This window comes from Siniperca chuatsi, linkage group LG2, assembly GCF_020085105.1.
Source record: "Siniperca chuatsi isolate FFG_IHB_CAS linkage group LG2, ASM2008510v1, whole genome shotgun sequence".
In the NCBI taxonomy this organism is placed as follows: Eukaryota; Metazoa; Chordata; class Actinopteri; order Centrarchiformes; family Sinipercidae; genus Siniperca; species Siniperca chuatsi.
In genome coordinates, this window is record NC_058043.1 from 14,123,157 (window position 1) to 14,147,274 (window position 24,118).

A 24,118-nucleotide genomic window follows, 5' to 3' on the forward strand; every position below is an offset into this window, starting at 1 on the left:
CTACACTTTTTTGGCTGATGCCCTGCTAATACAGGGGGGGAAAGTCGTAGCCTCTCGTTTTTGAGTTCAGTTCAGTTCTATGATTTTAATTAGCTTCTTCAGGAACCAAACATTCGTCGTGTTCCCACAACACAATCTCTGGACTTATTCCGTTAAAATTCTATGGGAAAAAAAAGGATTCAGCTTTTAATTTAGCACATCAGGTTAAATTTGATGTAACCGCTATGGTATTCATAATGAGGTGCTGAAAGCAGCGCAGCAGTTATCCATCATGCCTTCACACACACACACACACACACACACACACACACACACACACACACACACACACCTGCCTCAGGGGGACAATCAACTGATCAGAAGTAATTTCTCCCACTGGACTGTCAGTGTTTACGTGTTTGATTCCAGAGATACATTTTTTCTCAGCTGAAGTAATCTCACAGTTCAGTTGGGATGTTTACGCAGAAGAGTTTTTGGTCTACTGTTCTGTGAACATAAGATCATCAGTGCTCTAACTTTGTGTGGTCCTGACCCTGTATATCATTTACACTGCCTGGAAAAAGTGACCTTATTTTGTATTCTGTAAACGTAATCTCATATTTTCAGACCGGTTTTAAGACACATTTTAGCAATTAATCTGACATATGCTTTTCCAAAAGAGGAAGGTCATCCTATATCATCACTGCTTTTAGTTTTTAGTTGAATTTTTAGACGTTATGGGAGGGCATACATCAAATAACACACATCTACATATTTCAAGGATGACACAAAAAAGTCCAAGACTTTGTTTTATGCAAGTTCTACAGTCTAGAAGAGGCAGCAGCTAATAGAATAGATTTAATTAGACAAAAGCATTTCAAATGTATCATTTACAACATGATGAAACATTGTGCACGCTGGATCACTGTCACACTGTTGTGGCTTACTGGGACACTTAAATAAAATGTAGCCATTGTTAATGTTCTTAGTAACACCTGGGCTTTTCTTACAATGACAAATCAAAATGTCTGCTGTGAAAAAAGGTCCTTTTCACACCACATTATTTGCATAGATTCCTTTCTATCTTTTTTTTTATCTCTGGTTTCTATTCTTTGAATGAATAACCTGGAGTGTATGTGTCAGCACCATTATTTACAAGTTTCACTTAAGAATGAAAAGCTATGAAAAGCAACAATGACCAACAACATACAATGTCTACATAAAAGTCAGGTGTTTCTGTATGTTGTAAACAAATACAAATAGTGAAAAAGAATAAATACTGAAATGGGTAATGTGATAGATAGACCTACTTTATATACATTAAGTAGGTGGTTATGTACAGTATGCAGGTATACATGTACAGTATATCCAGCGTGCAGGATTTATATTTGACAATGATGGATGATGTACATGCTAAAGCACAGTGTGTACTTTAAACTGTAAATATATCATTTATAATTTGAAGGTAAGTGGATGTTTTACATGGTTATGATGATTTAACTGTTCATCACAGTGATGGACTGTGGCAATAATACAAATAAAACTGGCTTTTACACAAATGTCACTGTCACTCACTGAAAATCCAAAGGGGAATGAAGGAAATCGTGTTTAGTAGGGAAAAGTACGCTATGATAAATAAAGAGTGGGGGCGGTAATGCGACACTAACTGGATGCAATCTGCCGAAGAAGAAGAAGAAGAAAACCCGGAAGAAGGTTCGGTGTTTTCGCATGGATGTCCAGGCGGGAAAGTTCACCTAGGAAGTAAACAAACTAAATGGTAAATTTAAGTTCACTGTCTAATATAAGCAGTGCTTTTATGTAACCATATCATCAGCTAATAATTATGCAGCAACTCAAAAAATCTGCCGTTAAACGGGTTAGCGCTACGTTAAAGCTAAACGTGCTAACCAGACTTAGCTTCTGTAACCCACAGAGACCTTTTCCCAGCTGTTCATTTGAGAACCGAGGAAAGCGTGGCTGAAGACAGTAACTAACAGTGACTACTTTTAACGTCCATAAATGTCATTTTTTGATTGCAGTGCTGTTGTATTAGACTGCATTAATGTTAGCTCTATCTAGCTAATAAACTGGCAATGGAGGGCTGCAACTAGTGATGGGGAAAGTCACAGCAACTGTGTTGCAAATGATTCACTGTATCTTTTTCAATTAATCTACAAATCATTTTGTTTGTAAACCGTCCAGAAATTGTAAAAAAAAAAAAAAAAGCCCAAACACAATTTTCCTGAGTCCAAGATGACATTTTCAAATAGCCTGTTTTGTCTGACCAACAGTCCAAAAACTCAAAAGATATCGATTATATATAAATTAGTTGTCGATGAATTTGCTATTGATCACAACAGCAGCTCTTGTTAGAAGCAGATATACAGCATGAGATTGTTTTGTTAAAATGTTTTATGCAAGGTGTTTTTCCCCTGTAATTTCTGGATGATTTACAGGTTCTGGTGGTACTAAAATGGGTGTGATCATAACGTTAGTAACAGAGCACCACCTTTAATATTGGACATGTATTAAGTACCTCTACTCTGCAATCCCCCCTCTTCCACCAGGTGAGACATCTTCACCATGCCGTCCAAACAGCAGGGTGTGGCCACGAGGAATATCTCCCCCGTGCTATTTCTGACCGTGGACGGTGAGCCCATGTCCTTCTTCTTGCGGCCGGGTCCTGTTAAACGCAAGCTCCAGCCGCTCATCACAGCTGGAGGAGGGATGTTGTGCAATGTCCAGCAGCCAGGGGCAATCCTGCTGATTGACCCAGAGGAAAGAGGCTCTGTTCCTGAAACTACGGCTCACTGGTAGGTGCTGGACTGGCACGCCATGCCCCAAATACCAGGCTCTGAGAAATGAACATTTTCTCAATATGATAAAAAATACAACCTGAATTTGAAAACATATATGATATATGTTGCTATATATCATTTAGTTAATTATCATTCTGTAAATACTTTTATTATTTGATCATTTGGAATAATTCCTTGCTCTTATACTGATACTAATACTCACTGTGTGATGGGGGGGTCTAATGTAGGAGCAAAATACACAACCACCCAGACCCTCCATTGTCCAGGTACTGATAAACACACGCACACACTAACTTTTAACACACACTCACACGCCCACACACACACACACAATCACTAACAACATCAACACACACTGTCACAAACACACAGAGCAAATGTACATTTAAAAAAATCACTACTTGATGCTTTGGCAATATTGTCTTTGTTACACTCATACCAATAAAGCCTATTGAATTGAATGTTTAGCTGTTTAGCCTATTCAGCTGATAAAAAGAAAACTACATCAGAATCAGAAACACTTTATTGATCCCCGAGGGGAAACTCTTTTGTTACAGCAGCTCTCTATCACGTCAGTGCACACAGGAATAGAAGTACTAAACAAAAAATATAATACACTATAATACAGGTGGTAACATGCAAGTCATATTTTGAAGTTTAGTCCACAGTGTAGAAAAGAATACCACTTCCACAGGAGAGATTTGAATACCTAGAGTTCAGTTTCATAGGACATTCCAAGTTTTTATTTTAACATTTAAATAAAATGCTTAAGTGTCACATACAGTTTAAGTATTACATATAATGACAGTAAATACATCTCAGCTAATATTTCAATATTTTATTCAATTGTTTTCTCTAAAAAACCAACAAATGTAACAAGAAACAAAGTATCTATTGCAGGGCATTATTCTGCAACAAAAATATATTTGTCTATTGAAAATATTTTAAATAATATCTTATAAATTAATATTACTGTATTTCTAGTAGGTTATTTCTTATGCTACCATTTTAATTCTACTTAATTCACCACCTTATTTTAGTGTTTACTCACAAACTACTTTAATGTGCTCAACTTGCTTTTCCACACACACACACACACCCACACCTCTGCTCTCTGCACACACACACACCTACACTTCTGGTGTCTGCGCGTCATTTTGTAATTTACCACACAGTTTCAACACAGTAGCTACTGCTTTCCTACTGTAGTCTTGTTGAATTGCAGTACAATGTGAAAAAACATTACATTTAATTCATGGTGGCTTTTGTCACATTATGAAAGCTGTGTAGTGCTCCAACAACATTAGATAGTTAAACAGCATTTTTAGCTTTGTCAGGTTAAACATTGGCTGTATCATTGACTTGAGCAGAATATTCACTGCCAAGTTTGCAACACTTTAATACTGTTACTGGGAAAATGTTCTATATATTAACATGGCTTACTATATTAAGTTGTATACCTCCTCTAATGACTGAACACTTTTAAGTTTTAGCACAGTAAGCTGAAGCAGTGCCACGTACTTTATATGTACAGTATGTGATCAGCTAGATGATTTAATTTAGAAATAGTTTTTACTTACTCAAAAATATTCAAAGCACGGAAATTAAGCTGCTGTCTGTTTTCTCCTCAGGTACGTGTCCGCCCAGTACATTGACGACTGTATTGAGACGGATGAACAGCTGAATTTAGAGGACTACAGGTTAAATCCTGAAGTGGTCCCGAGACACTCTGCTAGACTCAACAATAACAAAGAGCACTCTCCTGGATTCTTAGGAGGTATGATGTAAAGACCTAACTTTACTTTTTCTAAGGAGCATAATCAAGGTTTCTCACATTTAGCTATGCCACTGATTCTGTATTAACATTTTGTGCAAAAATTTGGGCAACACCCAAAATAAAAAATAGCTGAAATAGTTGAAATCCTGTTAAATAAAAAAGTGTGCACTGGTTTTGAATTAGCTGTACCATTTATTATCAAAGTGGGATTTTATGTTACTCCGTTTATTTGTTTTAAATCTACTGATGTATATACTTTCCATTCCTTCATTATAATTAGGCAGGGTTGCCTACACACCTGAAGATGACGCTGCCATTTTGAGTTATGTCAGCAAGCACAAGACAGAGACTGGAGGAAACCGCCTTTGGCAAGAGATGGAGAAGCAGCGTGTGACCAGTCACAGCTGGCAGTCAATGAAATACCGTTATAGAGTGCGACTGGCAAAGAAACAGTCAGAAGTTGTGGAGGTGGCAACAATAGAGGAAGACACCAAGGCAGCAGAGGGAGAGACCAAGGTAATTTACCTGCAAGATGTTGCAAGGTATTTTGTCATATATTTCTCTGTATCACACGTTTCTTTCAAAATTTAGAGGCACAGGTTTCAAGTACAGCACAACTGTAATCTAAACTAGTCCAATTCAATACAACAGTTCTGCAATAAATCCAAAATTTGTGAATTTTATTATGTTCAGTTTTTGTTGGCACAGTGGCAAAAGAGGGGTTTATTCAACTCTTTTGACAGTTGCTAGTTTTGGTGGTATATTGTACAACAATATATTGTTTTTGATTTTATGTCTTCCTCATGTATGTAAATGCGTATGTATGTGAATAAAATAAGAGACACCTTGGAAATAATGGAGTTATTAGCAGTAACTTCGTGTTATGAAGCATTTATTGGACACGCCACCTTCTGCAGGTCATCCAGGTTGTCTCTGTGTTTCAGATGAGGCCTGTCAGGATATCAAGATAGTGTTAATATTGCAAGATCATATCAATGTCACACTGTCATCATTAAGATACTATCATTAAGATAGTTGGAATAATCATTCAAAGTTAATACGTAACCTAACTCATGAGATCTTAGCTAACATAAAACATTAAATTGTGTTTTGTCCAAAGTTATCACTCGGTGAAACAGCTGCTGAAAAATTTTGACAGCTTCAAAATAACCCCCCCAAAAAAACTGGTTGAGAGGCTGCAGGGCAGAGTGTATTTCTTTGATGCTACCACTGGGTGGCACCACATTTTAAAATATCAGTTGTACCCACTTTTGCCAATTTTGTAAGTAGCATGATACACATGAAAACATACAGTGTATTGCAACAGACTTCATCCACATATGTTCTATCAAAGTACAAATTCAGCTATGAAATACCTCCATACTCATCTTTTATAGACATGAAGCCTGAAATGTCTCATCTGTCTGCTCTTAGGTAGAGGGAAATCAAGAGACAGACGTTGCAGAAGATGCTGCTTCTCCTCAGACACATTCAACAGCAACAGAACCTCTTCAGACACATTCAGCAGAATCAGACCTAACACAGGTACTAACCAGAACTCACTGTTCGCAACAAACACCACAGTTAAAGTATATACTGTATAAACTTATGGTAATGGGTTATTTTAAGAAGAAATATTTGTATGTGATTTAATAATTAATTCAAATGAGCACAACAGAACAGATTTGGTGTCTCCACAGACAGATGACCGTTCCATACCAGCTGAAAGCACACAACCAGAAATTGTAGAGGCTCAAATATCCGTCTCTCCCCGAGGAGAAGTGCAACCTGTGAGCCCACAGACAGATAAACAACCAGCTGTGAGCACACAAGTAGAGACTGCAGAAGCTGAAACACCTAACTCCCCACAGCCTGAGGGACCTTGTTTGGACCCACAGACAGATGCTCACCCCATTCCAGCTGAGAGCACAGAACCAGAAACTGATGAACCACAAACAATCTTCTCTCCACAAAAAGAAAGCACGCCAGAGGACTCTCCACCAGCTCAGCCCAAGTCCCTGCTCGACACCTCCTCTCAGAAGAAGCCCAAAGAGAAGCAGAAGGCCTCCCCCAAGCTGGAACAACCGCAGCGACGAGTTACACGCAGGCAGCTTCAGCTTGAGGAGTCGTCATCGCCTAAAACTTATGGCAAAAAACTCAGATCGTCTGAGCAACCATCATCCTCTCCCCAGCCCTCGAAGAAAACTAAATCAGCCGTTAAGTCCACACTTCAAAAAGACACAACAGTAGACCAGCCGCCTTCTAAGAGAGCCAGAGGAAAGAGTGCAGTGGCAGAGAGTCAGCAGGAGGAGAGTGGACAAGCTACCACCTCTGAAACAGCACAAGCAGGTTTGTTAGACCTCTGACGATGTGGGACACAAAACACATAGACAGCATTTTAATAACTTTACAGGATTTATACTACAGAGATTTGACTAAAATGTTTTGTTTTGCAGATACAGGATCTAATTCAGTGCCACAGAAAGCAGAGAAGAAAAATGAAAAGAGAAAGTTGGGGATTCTAGAGTTGGCTACAAAGGAGTTTGAAGATGAAAGTGAGGTAAGATTTTAGAAGAGCACGTTTATAACGTTTATAGGTAATTTTACATTTAAAATGCATGTGCAAACACCCAGCCACCCAGACACAGTAAAGAACCCACATCCACCCAACAGACTGACATACACAATAACCAATCACAAGCTAAATTTGGTTTGTGTTCAACGACTCTCGAAAATTTCAGTTTCACCTGATTCCTGGTGTTTTCTCACTAACTGTTCCCAATCATCAGTGTTGTTTGTTAAATTACTTATTAATAGATTGTTAAAGATCCCGCAAGCAACATCAGAATACTAAAATCTGAGTTTAGTGTTGGTATTGGATTCAATTTATCATTACTTTCATCATTAAATGTATTAAGTTGCTATTCAGACTGCGATTATTTTCATTATCGATTAATTTCCAGATTATTTTCTCAATTAATCGCTGGGTCTATAGAACAGTAAATCCTCAGCGTTGGAAAGCTGGAACTAGGGAGTGTTATTTGTACTTGAAAATGTACTTAGAACAATTAGTTGATTGTCAAAATGTTTCAGATTATTTGTCGATCAATTAATCAACAAATTATTTCAGCTCTAGTTGCTATTATCTTTTGCTTCATCGCTTAAAATAACCCTTATTATTGGGGTTGAACACAAAGGCAGTGTCTAAGAACCACATTTTCACATGGAAAAATCCTGAATTGTTCATTAAATATTTAAACTGTTGTGTTCCTATCTCTCAGTCTGACGAGGATGAAGCTCCAGATCTCCGAAACCCAACCGAAACAGCGACGATGCAGCCCACATCGACAGACTCCACTGCAGATGCTGCTTCCACGCAGTCCAACCCTGAACATGGACCCGGCCTCCAGGAGAACGTGCAGCAGACCCAGGCCTCCAGTAGCAACTGCCCTGAGCCTGCAGCCACTAAGGCCGTCAATGCAACCTCTGAGGCCCACCTGTTCATATTCGACAGTGAATCTCAGGAAGAAGACTCTCAGTCCATTGTTGGTGACAATACAGTAGCTCCAGCCAAAGCACAGCCAAGAGTGAACAAAGACGCTGATTTTTCACTGACTCAGGTTCAGTTGGAAGAGGACAAGCAGCTAATCAGAGAGTTGATGAACCAGACAAACCAGGTGAGCACTGTGGTGCAGTAGATGCACCTTTTTTATTTATTTAAAATTTTGCGATTTTTCGCAATCTGCTTGGATCCCGGTCATTGCCGCTTGCGGCTATATTGTCTTTTTGTTTTTGGTAGACAGCATCTTGAAGTCTTGAAGACCAGCAGTACACTAATCTTCATTTCACTCCACAACCTTACAGCTCTTTATTCATGGTTATATTCTGTTTGGCAATAGAAATAAGCTGAAAAACAGATAGAAAAGAAGTAATAATACAAATGACTCCATTGCCATTTACTAAGTAATTGTTTCTACTCCTCTCTAAATAATTTCTAACCTCTCCTAACTATCTTTGTTCTAGGACTTAGTTACTGTGACCAAAGCCCTGTTGAGAACCAGCGGAGACTTTTCTGATGCCCTGGATCTGCTTTTGAATCCCTCCTGCTTTTCAGGACCCTTTTGGGATCGCTCTGACGATAACCTTTTGCGGTCAGCTGATCTTGTGGTCCGACAGCAGCTGCAAGAGAAGTACGGTGAGGAGGCTGTAGCAAAAAGAATCGTGTTCCTTGAGATAGAGGGATGAAAATGAAATACAGATATCTAGTATAGACAGAAAGGAGGAGAATAGAAGATCTGGACATAAGGTTTCTCTGTTGCTGACCCCGTTTCTTTCAAATTGAAAATTAACCTCTCCTTCATTGCTGCTCCTCTTGATTAACTTTGAAGAAATAAAATCATATTTGAGGATTCAAATTTCCCAGACGGTTTAACTTTTAAAAGTTTTTAGGTAAATTAAGTCAAGGCTATTATTTGTGCTATGCTTGATACCTTTGTTTGGGAACAGAATTGTTTAATGTGTTTTAGCAAGAAAATACTATATTATGTAAAACTTTTACGTGTCTTGTTTGTTTTCATTAAATTGCATAATAAATAGTTCAGTACCATTTTAAAAACGCCTGCTTTACATTATTAAATACATCTCCTTTTTTATATGTATTGTATTTCACCACTTATTTTAACAAATTGCATTTGAAAGGTTAACAGAAAAATTACACTTCAGCCTTGTATGAAATCTGTGATAGGAGGAGCTCTAGTTGTTTCAGATTAACTCAGAAAAATTTTAGATCAAAATAAGCTCAATTGGTTCCCTTTAACCAAAAAGAGTCACTGCTCTCAGTGTAGCAAAATGTGCAAGTTCTTGCATTTTTTATACACTATCACCCTGTCTGGTTACAATTTCCAAGTGAAAGTAAAAAGGTCAGATTTAGGTGTGTGAGCAATTGATATCCACCGTATAGTTAACTGAAAATAATGTGTATAAAAATAAGGTCTGTTCATTCAGCGCACGCTCTGGACAAAACTTCTTTTGTACTAGTACTACTACAAACAATTACCAGTTTGAGTAAAGTCATTAATCTTTACAAAACTAGATACTGAACTGGTTAGATTTTAGAAGAGTGATTATTTGATTACAGAAATCACACCTTCCAACAGTTATTTAACAATTATAACTATGTATGTATAAATCACTTTGACTAAAGCATAGACTGTACATAATAATAATAAACTTTATTCATATAGCACTTTCCAAAAGAAGGTTTTACAAAACACAAGTTAAGGTAATATAACTAGGCACAATGCCCCTTAGAACTTTAAAAGTTGATTTATCTTTTAAATAAATTCTAAAAACAATTGAAAGCCAGTGTATGGACCGGTTAAATATTGTGGTCTTTATTTGTTACACTTAAAGTCCTATCAGCAGAATTTTGAACGAGCTGCAGGGAGGAGGGTAAACAGGGCATTAAAGTATATTATATTAACAAAAAACATGTGAAACCTACTTTTTTTTAAAATAAAAAATAAGCAAATTAGCCTGAATTTGTATCCAATCAACCGTTTTATTTTATTTTACTCCCAATATCAATTGAGTACATTCATAATTGTGACACAATCTGCCCCAGACCCACATGAATATATTGTATCAATTGTTTAAACAAAATAATAATTCCACAAATCTAAGAGAGAAAAGCAATTAAATTAAAGCAGACAAATCAACCACTTAAAATGAAATCAACAACCTGTGATGCAAATGAAACACAAAGTATCCAATACAGTTCAGTAGATTTTACCCAAGTATTGCTGCACCTTTTATCTCCCTGTCACGTTTATGAAATTAAATACAAGCAATAATGACATTTAACAGGTATGCCGATGAACATGTAAAACTGTATGTTGACATGACAGTTGACACAACCATACAGTATAATCCCAGTGCTACACTGATGAAAACCAATCGTATAAAACTCATTTTAGTATGAAACATTCACATCCACCAGGACCTCATTTACATACAACTAGGTCACATACTGTGAACTGGTCCGGTAAGAACCCGTTTAGTAAAGCAAAACATACCAAGGTCTCCAACAAGGAACAGCACACCATATATCCCTGGATTTAAACATTTGTTTTTGCTCAGCTTTTACTTTTAAGGTCTTTAGAGGATGCCTCCAATCAAGCTACATTCATTAATGAGGGTTGCTACAGTTTTATCGACTGGATGTCGTTGGAACTTTACCTGCTTTAAGAAGAGAAAAGGGAGAGAATACACTGAATGTAATGTCATAGTTTGCAAGAATTGCTGATTTGGAAAAATCAGGTAAATGTCTGGAAACTAACACATCTGTGGTAGGCATGAACAAACACAGACTTTAGAATTAGTAGGATTCATAGCTTGATTTACATCTTTGTCATGTTACTGTACACTTGCTTTGGTTGGCTGGTTAGTGTGATGGTCAAAGTGGTGTGGACTACAGTCTCAACAAGAAAGAGTGAAATACAGTGCACTTTGTTGTTTCTGGATGTTACAGCCATACAATAAATAAAGCGTTTGATGTTGTCGATACAAAGTACAGTACCAATAAAACAATGGCTCTTTGTTACTGATCAGGCTGGTTTTACATCAACTCAAACAGGATGTGAAGGTTCTCTGTGAGTGACTGTGCCTCACTCTTGTCTTAGTTTTTATTATGGGTGACCAAAACGTCTGGAACAAGTTTAATAGTCCTGCAGAATTAATAAAAGCAGAATATGGCGACAGTAACACAGTTTTTGGTTAACACAGAATGATTACAAAACAGTGAAAAATACATTTTCTGCCACAAATACAATTAATTAATGATTAGGATAGACACTGTTTTGATTAAAAACAAACATGCTGAAGTAACAAAGGCCTGTATTTTAACATTCTGCTTTTGTAAAACTCCAAGATAGAAGTAGCACTTAATCTTTGATCCAGCAAACCGTACATACATTATAATACAAAGAGGTGATAAAAAGATCACTTCTGTCCCCATGCGTCGATCAGTTTCTACGCTAATACGCGAAACTGTGAGACATCTCAATCTGTTGCAAAAAGACTAATATGAACAAAAAGGCCTCTGGGGTAAACGATCACATGCCTACAGCCGTCTATGTACAGTCTGACACTTTTAGCCCCAATTCAGGAGAGACAAAGCAGGATGTGCAACCCGTCTGGAACAGTCCCCCTGCAGGACAGCAGGAAATAGTCTCATAACGAAACCACATGTACCAACAAAGAAATAAGTTCTCCAAAATAAAAATAAATGATGCACGGTGGTCATCTAAGAAGATTATGTGAAAGGGAAGCTTTTCAAAATGTGTCCTTTGGTTTTGCTTAAGACGCTGGAGGGCATTGTTTGGCTGTGATAACTTCAATTTGATTTCTTTTATAAAAAACTATTGGATTTTAGCCATTTAAAATGATATGTCTTGATGGGCACAAAATAAACTGCACAAGACGAGAACAATCGAGAACAACGCACTGCCTGTTTCAGTATAGAGTAGCATCTGGCAAATGTTTAAGATTATAGTCGTGAATGAAGATATTAGTCCCCTGTTTAGGGGGCACTGTTCCAGTTTTTACTGTTGATGTCCATGAAAAAACAAATGTCCCATACTATGATTATTTCACACTCAAACACGCAGACACACACAAAAAAAGAGTTCTCAAAATGATACATAGAAAACACCTGCTTTGCTTAAAAGGCTAATTGTATTGGATTTAAGAGAAACAAGGAAGGGTGAAAGCCAGTCCAAAAATAAGGCCAGCTAAATTGCATAGAACTTCAGTAGTGCACTGATGCATCAAAAGGCTGTGCTCCGTTCCTCTGTCAACTTTGGCAACCCAGCAGAGTTCCCTCAGAAACCACCAGAACTCCAACACCATCTGTCTCCACTCCTTGTTTTGTCTCCTTGGCAGAAGACACTTAAACCCCCAACAGTTTGATTTGGATAGCAAACACCCCACCTGGACCCTTGCAAATCATGTCAAAAACAAAATAGTGTTCCAATTAAGGGGCACAGACATTTTTCAAATCTAAATTAAATATTAGTATAAAGTAAAAAGTATATGTAAAGATGGATGTATTTTTTGTGAATTGTATGTGGAGGAGCACAATATGTACTATTTTCAATTCCTTTTAGAAAAAAAGGACATTAATAGGGTAGGAATCTGTACAAAATACTTCTCAGCCACATTTGAGAATTTTTTTTCTCTCTCCCCTAAAATGATGTGAAGCTCTGGACAAGGATCCAGCGAGGCAGCAGTGAGGAAGAGAGCACAGCTCTGACTCTATTTGCACCCTTTCTCTTTGTGAAGCAAAGATGCGCCCCCCCCAACAACAGAAATAGTATAAAAGCACCAGTTCTGGGCCTGCATCAGTGAGCACGACCATCGGAACTTTAATAGGTCAAACAGGCCCAGATTTAGGGTGCTCCACCTCTCTAGCAGGGTGGAGCTCTATACACATTTGACCCCTTTGACAACGAGGGGCATTTAGGGGGGAGATGGGACAAAGCCCGGCTATGCAGCAATCAACTAACGGGGACTTCGGCCTCTACTTCCTTGTCCGAAATCTCGTCCTGGATCTCGTCTGTGTTCCCTGAGTCGCTGCTGGCCACAGAGCTGATAGAGGGAGAGTTCCTGCCACCTTTAATCATCCGTCGACAGGTCTCCATTTGCACGTCCAGGCCTCTCTTCATGCTGCACATCTCCATGTACTCGTGCAGATGTCGGTTCATGTCGCTCTTTGCTGTGGCCAATTCCATCTAAAAGAAGGGAATCAGATTAAACAGAGTGAGGATGTAAGGGACTGTATGAACTGTGGGGAGGGGACTGACTTCATGGTTCACTTTTTAACAAAGCTAGGCCCTCTGTAGATTTATTAACATTTTAAATGGACTCTTCCCTGAAACATCCTCCCAGGTAACATCTCAAAATAATATAACAGTGTTGAACTGCTACAACTTGTTTAATCATAAAAACTTAAGGTGCAAAAAGAATTTAAAATAGTGTACCATTTTAAACTTCATATGGTAATGGAACAATAATTTTCACAAAATTGCACATTAGAAATTATGGCATTCCAGCTACACTATTTTTTAACCCAATAACTACTAACAGAACCGTTATTACCACTGTCAGTGTCTAAATGAACTGGGCACAGATGGCAGCTATGTGCAGCTCAAGGGAAGGCTGAAATAAAATATAAATCTGGTTTGAGGAAAGATTTTAAAGACTCCAACATTTCAGACTGTCCTTCCTGAATAATTTTCGTACAGTCCCAAGAGAAATAAGTATTTCCTGGACTCAGTAGCTTTGTCCCAAATTCATACTACATACTAACTCTATACAGTATGTACTACATACTAAACATCATTATATACTATTTCAGCAGTTAGTATACAAAAATATTTTTTTCAAACATACTTTACCATTTTATACTAACTTAACAAACAGACATGTTTGTCCTAATGTTTTCCAAGTTTTGATCTTTTGATTATGTCCAGCTGTAAGTAGTTCCTCCATTACCTTTGTGCATTGCATTGTAGGAGAATAATGTCCATCAGCACACTCAGATTTGGGACATTTATGCTTTAAGCTTGCTTTGTACTTGCAAGTCTTATTTTTCCCCACACAAAAACACACACACAGATTGTCTACCTCAATCTGGCCGATGGTCTCCTGGTACTCCTGCTCTCTGGTCTTAAATAGTGACTCTGTTTCATCAATGAGGCTGCCAAGACTTCCATCCTGGGAGTCCTTAGAGAGCACAGACAGAGGCCTCATTCATCATGCATGAGTAAAAGTCTGACACAGCACCCATAGCAATGATCTACACACGGCCTTGCATGAGTTTAAAAACCATATACTGTACAAAGGATCATCAATGCAGACAGGACTCACTGGATCAGCGGCTTCACCATTGCCATCAGAGTGGCAGGAGTTTGTGCATGCGGCTGCAGCAGTGGTGCACGGCACGTTGTAGTTTGTGAAGTCCTCCCACAACAACAGAGTCTCCTCGTTTTCCTCCCACGTCAGACTGTCGCAGTCATCGTCAATTTCAAACGTCTCGCGCCTGGCAACAAAGGAGTTATCTGAACAATGTCTGTGTAGGACAAGGACAGAGAACGGAAAAAACAAGAGAGAGGGAGGGAGGAGAGGAAAGACAAGTATAACGGCCACCAGACTCAGCAAAGGTCACATGCAAAGAAAAAGATGCGCTTATAAAAAAGACAGACAAGAGCGAAGGGAAAGAAGTTTATGGAAAACAAGAGCAGCCAAATATACTTTACAACCACAAACTGAAAACTTTCTTTTGAAAATATTTAGGGGTTAGTGATTTGTGAATAGGCTATTCCAAAATGGCCAATGTTTTTGTGAGTAAAAACAATTAGAAAGCATCCAAAAAATAACTACTGTGACTTTAACAAAGCAAATTAATGCCCACAGTATTTATATCTGCTGAGTTTTGCTGAAGCACCACACTATTTGTTAGTTGCAACACTCCATATAAACACGAGAGAGAGATGAAGGGGTACACAGTGCAACTCCATCAAGACTACATTGCAGCAAACTACTGGTGTAACTGAGCATATTTAGGTAAATTCAAAGCAGAGAGGACTTGATTCTACTGTGTGTGTGTGTGTGTGTGTGTGTGTGTGTGTGTGTGAGTGAGCGAGCACTGTTGGTGTATGTATGTGCGTCTGAGGTGTCGCTTACAGCTGGTTGAGCATGCGTTTCATTTCGTCCGTGATGTTGAGCGACCCGGGTACCTCCTCCTCTGAAGGGCTGGGCTCGGCATCCATCTCTGAACTCTCCTCATCAGACACAGCTTTACGCTCTTTTCTCCTGCAGCAGGCCGCGGCACCCTGCGAAACATGAGGAAACAGGATTTTAACGGTTTGGTTGCACATAGTTTATTAATTAAATATGTACTATTAAAGAAAACTACTGCTGTTTGATGATTTATTTTTCATTTTCAATGTCAGTTGTGTGCAAGGAGTGTTTATACTTTATACACACTTTACCTGTTTCATTAATGAGTCTACAGATGAGACACTTTTTGTGTGAAACCTCCTTTATAAATGCTGTAAATATAAGAAATCCCATTGAAAGTAGGGATATGCTGTATAACAACATATAACATATGAGAAGCCACCAGCTTGATTCACAGTGGATTTATACTTGGGCTTTAGCCAGCTCTGTCAGCGCAATGTGATAACCTTGTGTGCAGCGAAGAGGTACCACATCAGCATTTCACTTTTCTGTGTATGTGTGTGCATATGTAAGAGTCACTACTGTAAATATTCTGCATGTGTATGTTTATATGTTTGAGTGTGTATTTGCGAACATGCAGGCATGCGTTCCTGCACCTTCAGAAGGGTCACTCAGTACACGATCAGCTGGTGAAAAAGAAACCACACACTGGCAGCTCGGATTTCATTTATAGAGTGCTGACTGTTTCCTTCACAAAAGAATTCATATTTTTGCTGCAATTACTGAACAGCAGATGGAGACCCACCCTCTCTGGGAGCGACCTGGCTGGACTGACGCTGAACATCTTTGACATGTCCTCCGAGTTGCGTTGCTGAGCCACATCGCACAGTTTGGCCGTGATGTCGATCCGCCTGCAGATGTCCATGTCCACCCGCCTGGCTTTCTCCTGAATCTTGGAGTCCAGGTCAGACATTTGCTGCATGGGTAAGGATAGTTGTTTTAGATGTGCCGTCCAAACACCTTCTCACACTGGGTACACATACAGAAGGTGAACTTGATTCACTGTGGCAGGCGAAGAACTGCCATCAACTGATTGGACTGTTTTACGGTCATATTACATCACCAGGAATCAACAAAGTCAATGTTGATAAAATCATCTCCATACCAGTTTGTCCCTTGAACTTTTAATGGTGAATTCTCATCCACTAATTGATGTCATATATGTAGCACCTGAATGTTAACCTTTCGTATCGTATTTACTTTACGGACTTCTAAGATGCCATTTTATGTTACCGTTTATGATGCAATTTTTTATATGATATATTATTCATAACTTTATAATGACCTTGCTTAATTCTGATCTTGTGACATATTTTGTGTTATCTGTAATTCACTGTTACTGCTTGCCTAATCTTGGCCAGGAGAGTATGATTCATCTTAATGAGGCTAAATTAAGGTTAAATGAAAAATAATAATAAAACTTTGCATCATCACTTTGTCAATTCAGTAATTATGCAATGATATTCTGTTTGGATAGGACTTGGTAGGGCAGATATGGATCATGCAAATACAGATTGGTTCTTCCTGCTACAGTGAAAGTTTTAAAAAATAGGAGGAGGAATTTTTTTTTGAGCAATGACAGGAGGGTCACCACATCTAGAGCACATACCACAAAATACAGGATGTCTAACCACAACTAGAAAAACCGTGACATTAAACAACCTATGCCTCCTAAGAGATCCACTACTTCTACGTCACTTACCCGTCTCTGGATTCAGACATCAGGGATGAAGTCAAGCAAAGAAAATAATATGAAAAATCTACAATGTACAGATGCCAGCAGTGAAGATAAGCAGGATAAACAACATCCGACTATATTTATCCCTGAGCAAGCACAATCTGTGACTGAGGCCACTGCAGTATATTATAACTGTATATCACACTAGAGCAGACAGGGAACAATACAGGGCTGTACGGAGCAGGAAGTGCTCTTGAGCTACAGCTGCTATTTGAGCTATTTTCAATGAATGCTTGTCTTGGAGGCTTTCTGGCATTATATATTTTTCCTGAACCCAAATGAGGAAGGAAGGAAGGGTGTGTGTTGAGCTGTATCAGTTAGACATGTATGAATGACAGCCTTGATGAGAATGATGCAGGAAATCAATTGTTGTATCGTACATTGTTCAAACACTACTGTTGGAAAGCTTAACATGATGGCTTTAAGTATGGCAGTTAACACTTTTTCAGACTTGGGGAAGTGATGATGACATCATCCTAGCAATGAACACATACTTACATCAGTCATCAGGCTCTTGAAGACCACAAGTTCAGCCTTCAGTCTGTCCACCTTCTCGTTCAGCTCATCGTGGACCTCAGATGACTCCCGGGCGCTCTGAGTGAACGTCACAGTGACGGAATTAAAATAAGACACATAACATGTAAACAAAGATACTATTAGGGTTAGTGGAGTATGCTTAACCACAATTAACTGCTTACTAAGGTCTGTGAAATAAATCTGTAAAATACAGTTCAACAACAATTTGTATACTGCCGTAAATCTTTATAACAAACATATTACCCATTCAGGAAGCTAAAAGACAAATGTTATATATTTTCAAATGGGTTACTGTTTAACTTTAGATCAGTACCCAGAGGTCATAGTTTATTTTACTTTTCATATTTACATAACTAAGTTTGATGCAAATGTGAGCCTCTGCTGAAAGCCAGAGCCCTAAACATGTAGAATCTTTGCATGTGTGTGAACTGAACATACAAGAAGGTAACACACATAGGTTTTGGTGAATTATGTCCGAGAGGCTAAAACTGAATACGTTTAACATTTTGGGAAATATGCTAATTCTCTTTCTTGCAGAGAGTTAAATGACATGATCAATATCACTTTTATGCCTCTATGGTAAATATGAAGCCGCTTAGCTTAGCTTAGCATATCATAAAAACTTGAAACAGGAGGAAAAAGCTAGCCTGGCTCTGACTGGAGGTAATGAAATCCACCTACCAGCACCCCTAAAGCTCACTAACTAACATGTTATATGTTGTTTGTTTAATCGGTACAAAAACCTAAGTGGAAAATTGTCAAGTTGTGGTTTTACAGGCGTTTATGTGCCAGACTATTTGTTAGTCAGGCGCAGTGCTTTCGCAGAGTCTTGTCGTCACTGCAAGGCTGCCAGGCAACCAGCAGAGAGTCCAGGAAGTTACTGGCAAGAAAAAGACCAACGCATAACCCCTCGTAAAACCACGTGTCATTTTTACACTCGCTGGATAGGTGGAAAATGTTTCCATTGGACAAATCCAGGCTAGCTGCTTCCCTCCGCTCCCAGTCTTTATGCTAAGCTAAGATAACCAGCTGCTGGATGTAGCTTCATATTTACCGTACAAACGTGGTAAGAGAATCAATCTGCTGATCTAACTCTTAGCAAGAAAAGAAATAACTGTTTCCCAAGATATCAAACTATTCCTTTAAGGCCCAACTTTAAATTCTGTCTTCCAAAAAATCAGGGTCATCCTCATCTATACTACATTCACAAAACTTTTAAGACTTAAAACACTCCACTGGTACTTACACCTGAATATCATATTCACGGTCCAGCCTCACTTTTGGTTTTATAAACATGACCATAAACCTAATTTTTAAGCCCTCTGACCCTTGTCACTTTCAAGAAAACTAGCTTTTGTTAGGAGCTTGCTAAATAAACTATTCCCATAATTCCCCACTAAATGGATGGCTATCCTATTTAGCTTTAGTAAACATGTGCTCAGCAGTTTGAAGACTGAAAAACTGAATGACTAAAAGGATGACTAACCCTGTTGGCTTTCTTCTGTCACTAGAAGTGCCAGTTTTTGCTTCTGTATTAAGTCAGCACATGGTAACAGCCCTTTGGCTCTGAGCCCTCAACAGTAAATGGCTGTTTGCTCTGAATGTACTATCTCTGAACAGATTTCCAGCTCTTCCATACACAGCTACATCTGCCTGTGTGCTCTAAAAGGTTAAAGCCCCCGGGGGGATGGCACTCCACCTTTCTATCCGGGGTTTTGCTGACCCAGAATCCAAGGCAAACATGCATGCTGTCACTGATTGATTTGTACAAAAGCAGAGAGAGGGAAGGATGCCAACTATGTGAGGTACTCACACCAGCTAGGACGTTGTATGACTTGTGATATAGCCTCAAGGTGTGACACTTTAAATTGATTTTGCCTCTACATCTATTTCCTTTGCCTGCTCTAAACAGAAACATAATGGTAGACTGCTGATGATATTTTGATGTTTATATTTATATATAGGCCAATAGACTCCTCCTGATGGGTTTGTAATATGTTTTTTCTAATCTGACACACACCCTGCTTGCTGTAGCTGCTTGTAGTCCAGCTTTGCTGAGTCCACACTGAATACACCACCATAAAGAAGTGAGCTATATATAAATGTTTATGCATGTGCTGTAGTAGTAATTTTGAAAATGGATGTGTACACACGCTTTTTCCTCAGATTTTATTTGTGCTCCTTGTCTGCATGTGCTAAATGACCATTGGCCAGACTTTAAATAGCTGTTCATAAATGTGTTTGTGGAATATATTTTATTGTTTATGTGTCCCAACCTGCTGCATGGATTCCACTGTGGACTCCAGCTGCTCTCGTTTGGACAGCTCCTCCTCCCATCTGCAACACAGAGCACAGAGATGGGTCAGTTACTGCTGGACCTGGTCCCGTGGGGGGCACTAGACAGGTTAATGGTATTTTTGTGGGGATAATTCTCCCGTCTCTGATTACAAAATGCCCTTGACAGTGTAACCCCCCACCCCCAACTTTTGTCTCCTTCCTCCTTTGTGTGGTCATCTTTACAACCCCAACAAAACCATAGAGAGAATGGACATTGCTCACGAATAGTGTTTGAACCTTTGAGTGACTGCAAATGGACATTTACGTTTTAACACACCTAAAAGGGTGGAGTGTCTCTGCTGCAGCCTGAATTCCTTCATGCTAACTGCTTCTTTCCTCATGAAGTCTCAGGACTGGGGAATCTGTTTACAAGATCTCACTGCCTACAAATCAAAGCAAATGAAAATCTTTATTCATGCTATTGACAGAGATAAAACCTACAGAGATGGAGATTAACATGTACTAATGCTACCAACACTTGTACAAATCCATTAGCATTAATTCCAACATTTACTGAAGATATGGTAGACTGAATTCATCATATAGTCGCCAGTTGGGCAGATACAGTAAGCCACACTAAAACAAGCAACTCAGATTATTGGTTTAGTCAATTTGCAAGCAATATAAGATGACCCATGACTAAGAGTCTACAGGCATGCTAGCGGCTCTGTGAGGCTGTATTTAGGCACAGCTGTGATTTAAGATAAAAGCTAATGTCAGCATGCTAACATGCTCACAATGACAATGCTAAAATGCTGATGTTATGGAGGTATAATGTTCACTATGTTAATTTTAGTTTAGCATATTAGCATGCTGTAGCAGCAGTACAGCTGAGGCTGATGGGAATGTCAGGGGATCACCGAAGTGATTACAATCCATCCAGAGGGGGACATGAATGTGTGTACCAGATTTCATGGCAATCAATCCAACAGTTGTTGAGTGGTGGACCGACCAATCGACGGACGAACCATGCTGCTAGCATGGCTAAAAATAAAGTGCCAGACCCCCCCATTGGCTGCAAGCCATGATTAGCAACACAGTTCTCTTTCCCTTTCCTAACAGGTCATATTACTCATCTACACCATGGCAGCTATGTAAAAAGAAAATTAGGAGCCTCTTTAATTGCCTTGCAGTATGTATTGCACACAAAGCACAGAACACTCCGCCTGCACTGCATCAGTCAGTTCAGCCTGCTCCTAATACACACTCATCTTGTTCCCTGAGATATGAGACAGGCATGCTGAGTCACGGATGCTTCCAAAAAGAGAGTTTGAGGCTGTAAATGGATGAAGAACTCATTCAGTAATATGAAGTAACCGCACAGTGTCAGACACTCATGTGACGATGAGCCACTGTGGGCCACATGGACGACGAGGGGGTGGGGGGTGGGGCGGTTCTGTGTGTGTGTGTGTGTGTGTGTGTGTGTGTGTGTGTGAGAGAGAGAGAGAGAGAGAGACTGGGTGTGTAGAGATGTGTGTGTACTAGTGTAAGTAGTGACCATATATGTTTACTGGAAGGGAGAAAGCTGACATCTGATGACCACTGCTGAATTCTGGGACATCCATGTATCTTACCCATAGCCTCTACTATGGAGAAACACAAACACAGCCAGAAGTCACTTTGGTATCACAACATGCGTCACTAGAGATTCACTTTCTCAACAAAACTCAGCCTTTTTTCCATTCAGGACCCAGTGAATGTACACTGTCTAATTAGAGAGAAGTATTCCTTTGCAGGGCGTGCCAGCTTGCACTGTGGTTGAAGCCTTGTTCTAAAAAACGCTGGCATCGCTGCTTTACTGTGTCCACAACACTCCGCCTGTCTGCCGCAGGACTCTGGCTAAGGTCGTTGGAGTTCACAACTGCATCACATCATCTGCAGACACAAATCCGTTTCTCACAGCATCTGCATCACTTGTGTTGTCACTTCCTGAAAAAGCCCACCACGTCCTTTTCTTTAATACCGCGGGTGATAACTGGACAACATGATTAAATCGACCTACTGACAGAGGGAAGGCCTCTGTGTCAACAATATGTCAAGGCTATTTATGTAATCTATCAAAGGTAATGGAATCATTGACAGAGCTAAGCGGCAGCTGCTTCCACATTATTTGGAGCAGTTACAATTCAGCAATCCATAAAAGTCAAATGGAAAACCACCGACTGTTTTCAAGCATCCAGATAAAAATGGCTAATCCAAACAAAGACGACACCACAGCTTAGCAAAAGTATTCTATCTGGCCTCTCTGCCATAGCTGTGGTTCTGGTTTTCCTGTGCCTTTTGGTGTGACTCAGTCAAACGAACACACCCAGAGTCTCCTTACAAGGACAGAGACAGCAGGAGGGTTGGAGCCTGTGGCAACTCATAGACATCTGTTTATGCTAGATACCTCTTCTGCAATCTTGCTCTAATAAATAAAAAACTGTGTGTTACAGATGTGTTAGTTCAGCCAACAAAGCCAACTGGAATTGCTGCAATAAACTGACTGGTTTCTTTTCCATTTCTGGGAAGCAAAACTAAACGAAAATAGATAGTAAACAAAACCTAAATTGAATTATGGAAGTTTCTCAAGAGCCACATAAAGATAAAGATATAATTTTCATTGAGAAAATTTAAAGCCCTTTAAAGAATGAATCATTTGCATTTTGTTTTTGTGTTATTGCCTAACTTTTCTTTTTTCCAATCTAATAATGAACATAATGTAAATGTTTCCTTAAATCAGTATTGCATGATTTACTACAGTAGCACTCGAGTAGAATTGTTCAAATGAAATGAATGAAAAGAAACAGAAAAATTCCCATTTCAGTGGATGCAAACTACATATTGTGTGATTCATGAAAAATGGTGATTTAAGGGGATACTGCAGTTCAATAATGAGGGAGAAAAATAAATTGTCTCACATCTAACAGACATTTTCTCATATAATTTTTGTCTGTTGAACAATAGCATTCCTGCAGCACTTGCCAACTAACACTCCCTGCCTTGTGTGGTATGTCTGGGAGTTATGTTTGCACGCAAGCTGCCTGAATGTTTTCCCATCCCTGTGCCTGCGGATACAACATGCACACATCCATATCTGATTCACTGATGTTCTTTGTGTTTGATGCTTTTTAATGCCAAAGCTCATCATGATAGTTTTATGACACCCATAATGACTTAATCTTGAAGGTTGATTTATCTCTGCCAGAATCAAAATGTTGGGAAATTATATCTTAGGAGGTGATTATCAAATGATAAATTATTATTTTAATGATCAAATGTTTATCTGATGTTCACAGTGTGAGCGCTATACTGTTATGCAACTGGCGGTAAATACCAAAGGAGCATGGAATATGCAGTAAATACCAAAAGGAGCACAGGGGAAAACTTTGAGGTGGGGTTGCGTATCATTCCACAAAACCTCTGTTGCTCATAGCAAATAAAATTTTTAATGAGACAACACCCTATTTAAACTATACGGTGTACTGGAAAATGTTACTGAGTGGAATTTTTCAGTAACCAGACATCAAATTACAAGCTTAAAAACTGATCCCATATATTAAAGCAGATTACCCCTTAAACACATGCCTTTAGACCTTTACTTTATTACTTCTAATTAAAAAAAGAAAAAACAAACAAAAAAACTTTGTGCTTCACCCTCTCATCCTTGGTCTCATCCTTCGAGCTCGGGTCCTCTACCAGAGGCCTGGGAGCTTGAGGGTTCTGCGCAGTATCTTTGCTGTTCCTAGTACTGCACTTTTCTGGACTGAGATGTCTGGTGTTCTTCCAGGGATCTGCTGTAGCCACTCCTCCAGTTTGGGGGTCACTGCCCCGAGTGCTCCGATGACCACGGGCACCACTGTCGCCTTCACCTTCCAAGCCTTCTCCAGCTCTTCTCTGAGCCCTTGGTATTTCTCTAGTTTCTCATGTTCCTTTTTCCTGATGTTGCCATCACTTGGTATTGCCACGTCAACCACAACGGCTTTCCTCTGCTGTTTGTCCACCACCACGATGTCTGGTTGGTTCGCCATTACCATTCTGTCAGCCTGAATCTGGAAGTCCCACAGGATCTTGGCTCTTTAGGCGGTTGGCCAAGGCTTGGAGCCTTTGTTTGGCAGTTTCGAGTACTTCAGGTATGGGCATCTGGTTGTA

The 24,118-nt window shown here is 39.3% G+C and overlaps 2 protein-coding genes across 4 annotated transcripts in view; one reads left to right on the forward strand and one right to left on the reverse strand.

Annotated features, from left to right (window-relative positions):
- The first annotated feature begins 1,651 nt into the window (after positions 1–1,651).
- LOC122866438 (telomeric repeat binding factor 2, interacting protein) lies at positions 1,652–10,296 on the forward strand. 2 transcript variants are annotated; one of them, XM_044176085.1, is made up of 10 exons: positions 1,652–1,756; positions 2,547–2,792; positions 3,026–3,064; positions 4,430–4,575; positions 4,856–5,091; positions 6,010–6,120; positions 6,276–6,924; positions 7,032–7,135; positions 7,857–8,252; positions 8,599–10,296. In XM_044176085.1, the coding sequence occupies exons 2-10, from the start codon at positions 2,563–2,565 to the stop codon at positions 8,818–8,820; spliced, it is 2,133 nt and encodes a 710-aa protein (XP_044032020.1). In that variant the 5' UTR covers positions 1,652–1,756; positions 2,547–2,562; the 3' UTR covers positions 8,821–10,296. The 2 variants fall into 2 exon arrangements, with proteins under 2 accessions (XP_044032020.1, XP_044032028.1); XM_044176093.1 differs by lacking the exon at positions 3,026–3,064.
- The window catches only part of iffo2b (intermediate filament family orphan 2b), a 28,940-nt gene continuing 14,937 nt past the window's right edge, over positions 10,116–24,118 (reverse strand). Inside the window, exons 2-8 of one of the 2 annotated variants that reach the window (XM_044176106.1) lie at positions 19,927–19,987; positions 17,612–17,707; positions 16,121–16,291; positions 15,319–15,467; positions 14,503–14,704; positions 14,260–14,358; positions 10,116–13,364 (exon numbers count right to left, since the gene is read on the reverse strand). In XM_044176106.1, coding sequence (XP_044032041.1) covers positions 13,131–13,364; positions 14,260–14,358; positions 14,503–14,704; positions 15,319–15,467; positions 16,121–16,291; positions 17,612–17,707; positions 19,927–19,987 — 1,012 coding nt within the window. In that variant the 3' untranslated portion in view covers positions 10,116–13,130. The remainder of the gene's footprint in view (positions 13,365–14,259; positions 14,359–14,502; positions 14,705–15,318; positions 15,468–16,120; positions 16,292–17,611; positions 17,708–19,926; positions 19,988–24,118) is intronic. The other variant, XM_044176116.1, reaches the window with a different exon arrangement.

Excerpts from the sequence above, each read along its gene's own strand:
- LOC122866438 (XM_044176085.1), top strand. The coding sequence starts at position 2,563 with ATGCCGTCCAAACAGCAGGGTGTGGCCACGAGGAATATCTCCCCCGTG. Across the intron at positions 5,092-6,009 it reads CAGCAGAGGGAGAGACCAAG|GTAGAGGGAAATCAAGAGAC; the intron begins GTAATTTACCTG and ends GTCTGCTCTTAG. Across the intron at positions 7,136-7,856 it reads AGTTTGAAGATGAAAGTGAG|TCTGACGAGGATGAAGCTCC; the intron begins GTAAGATTTTAG and ends CCTATCTCTCAG.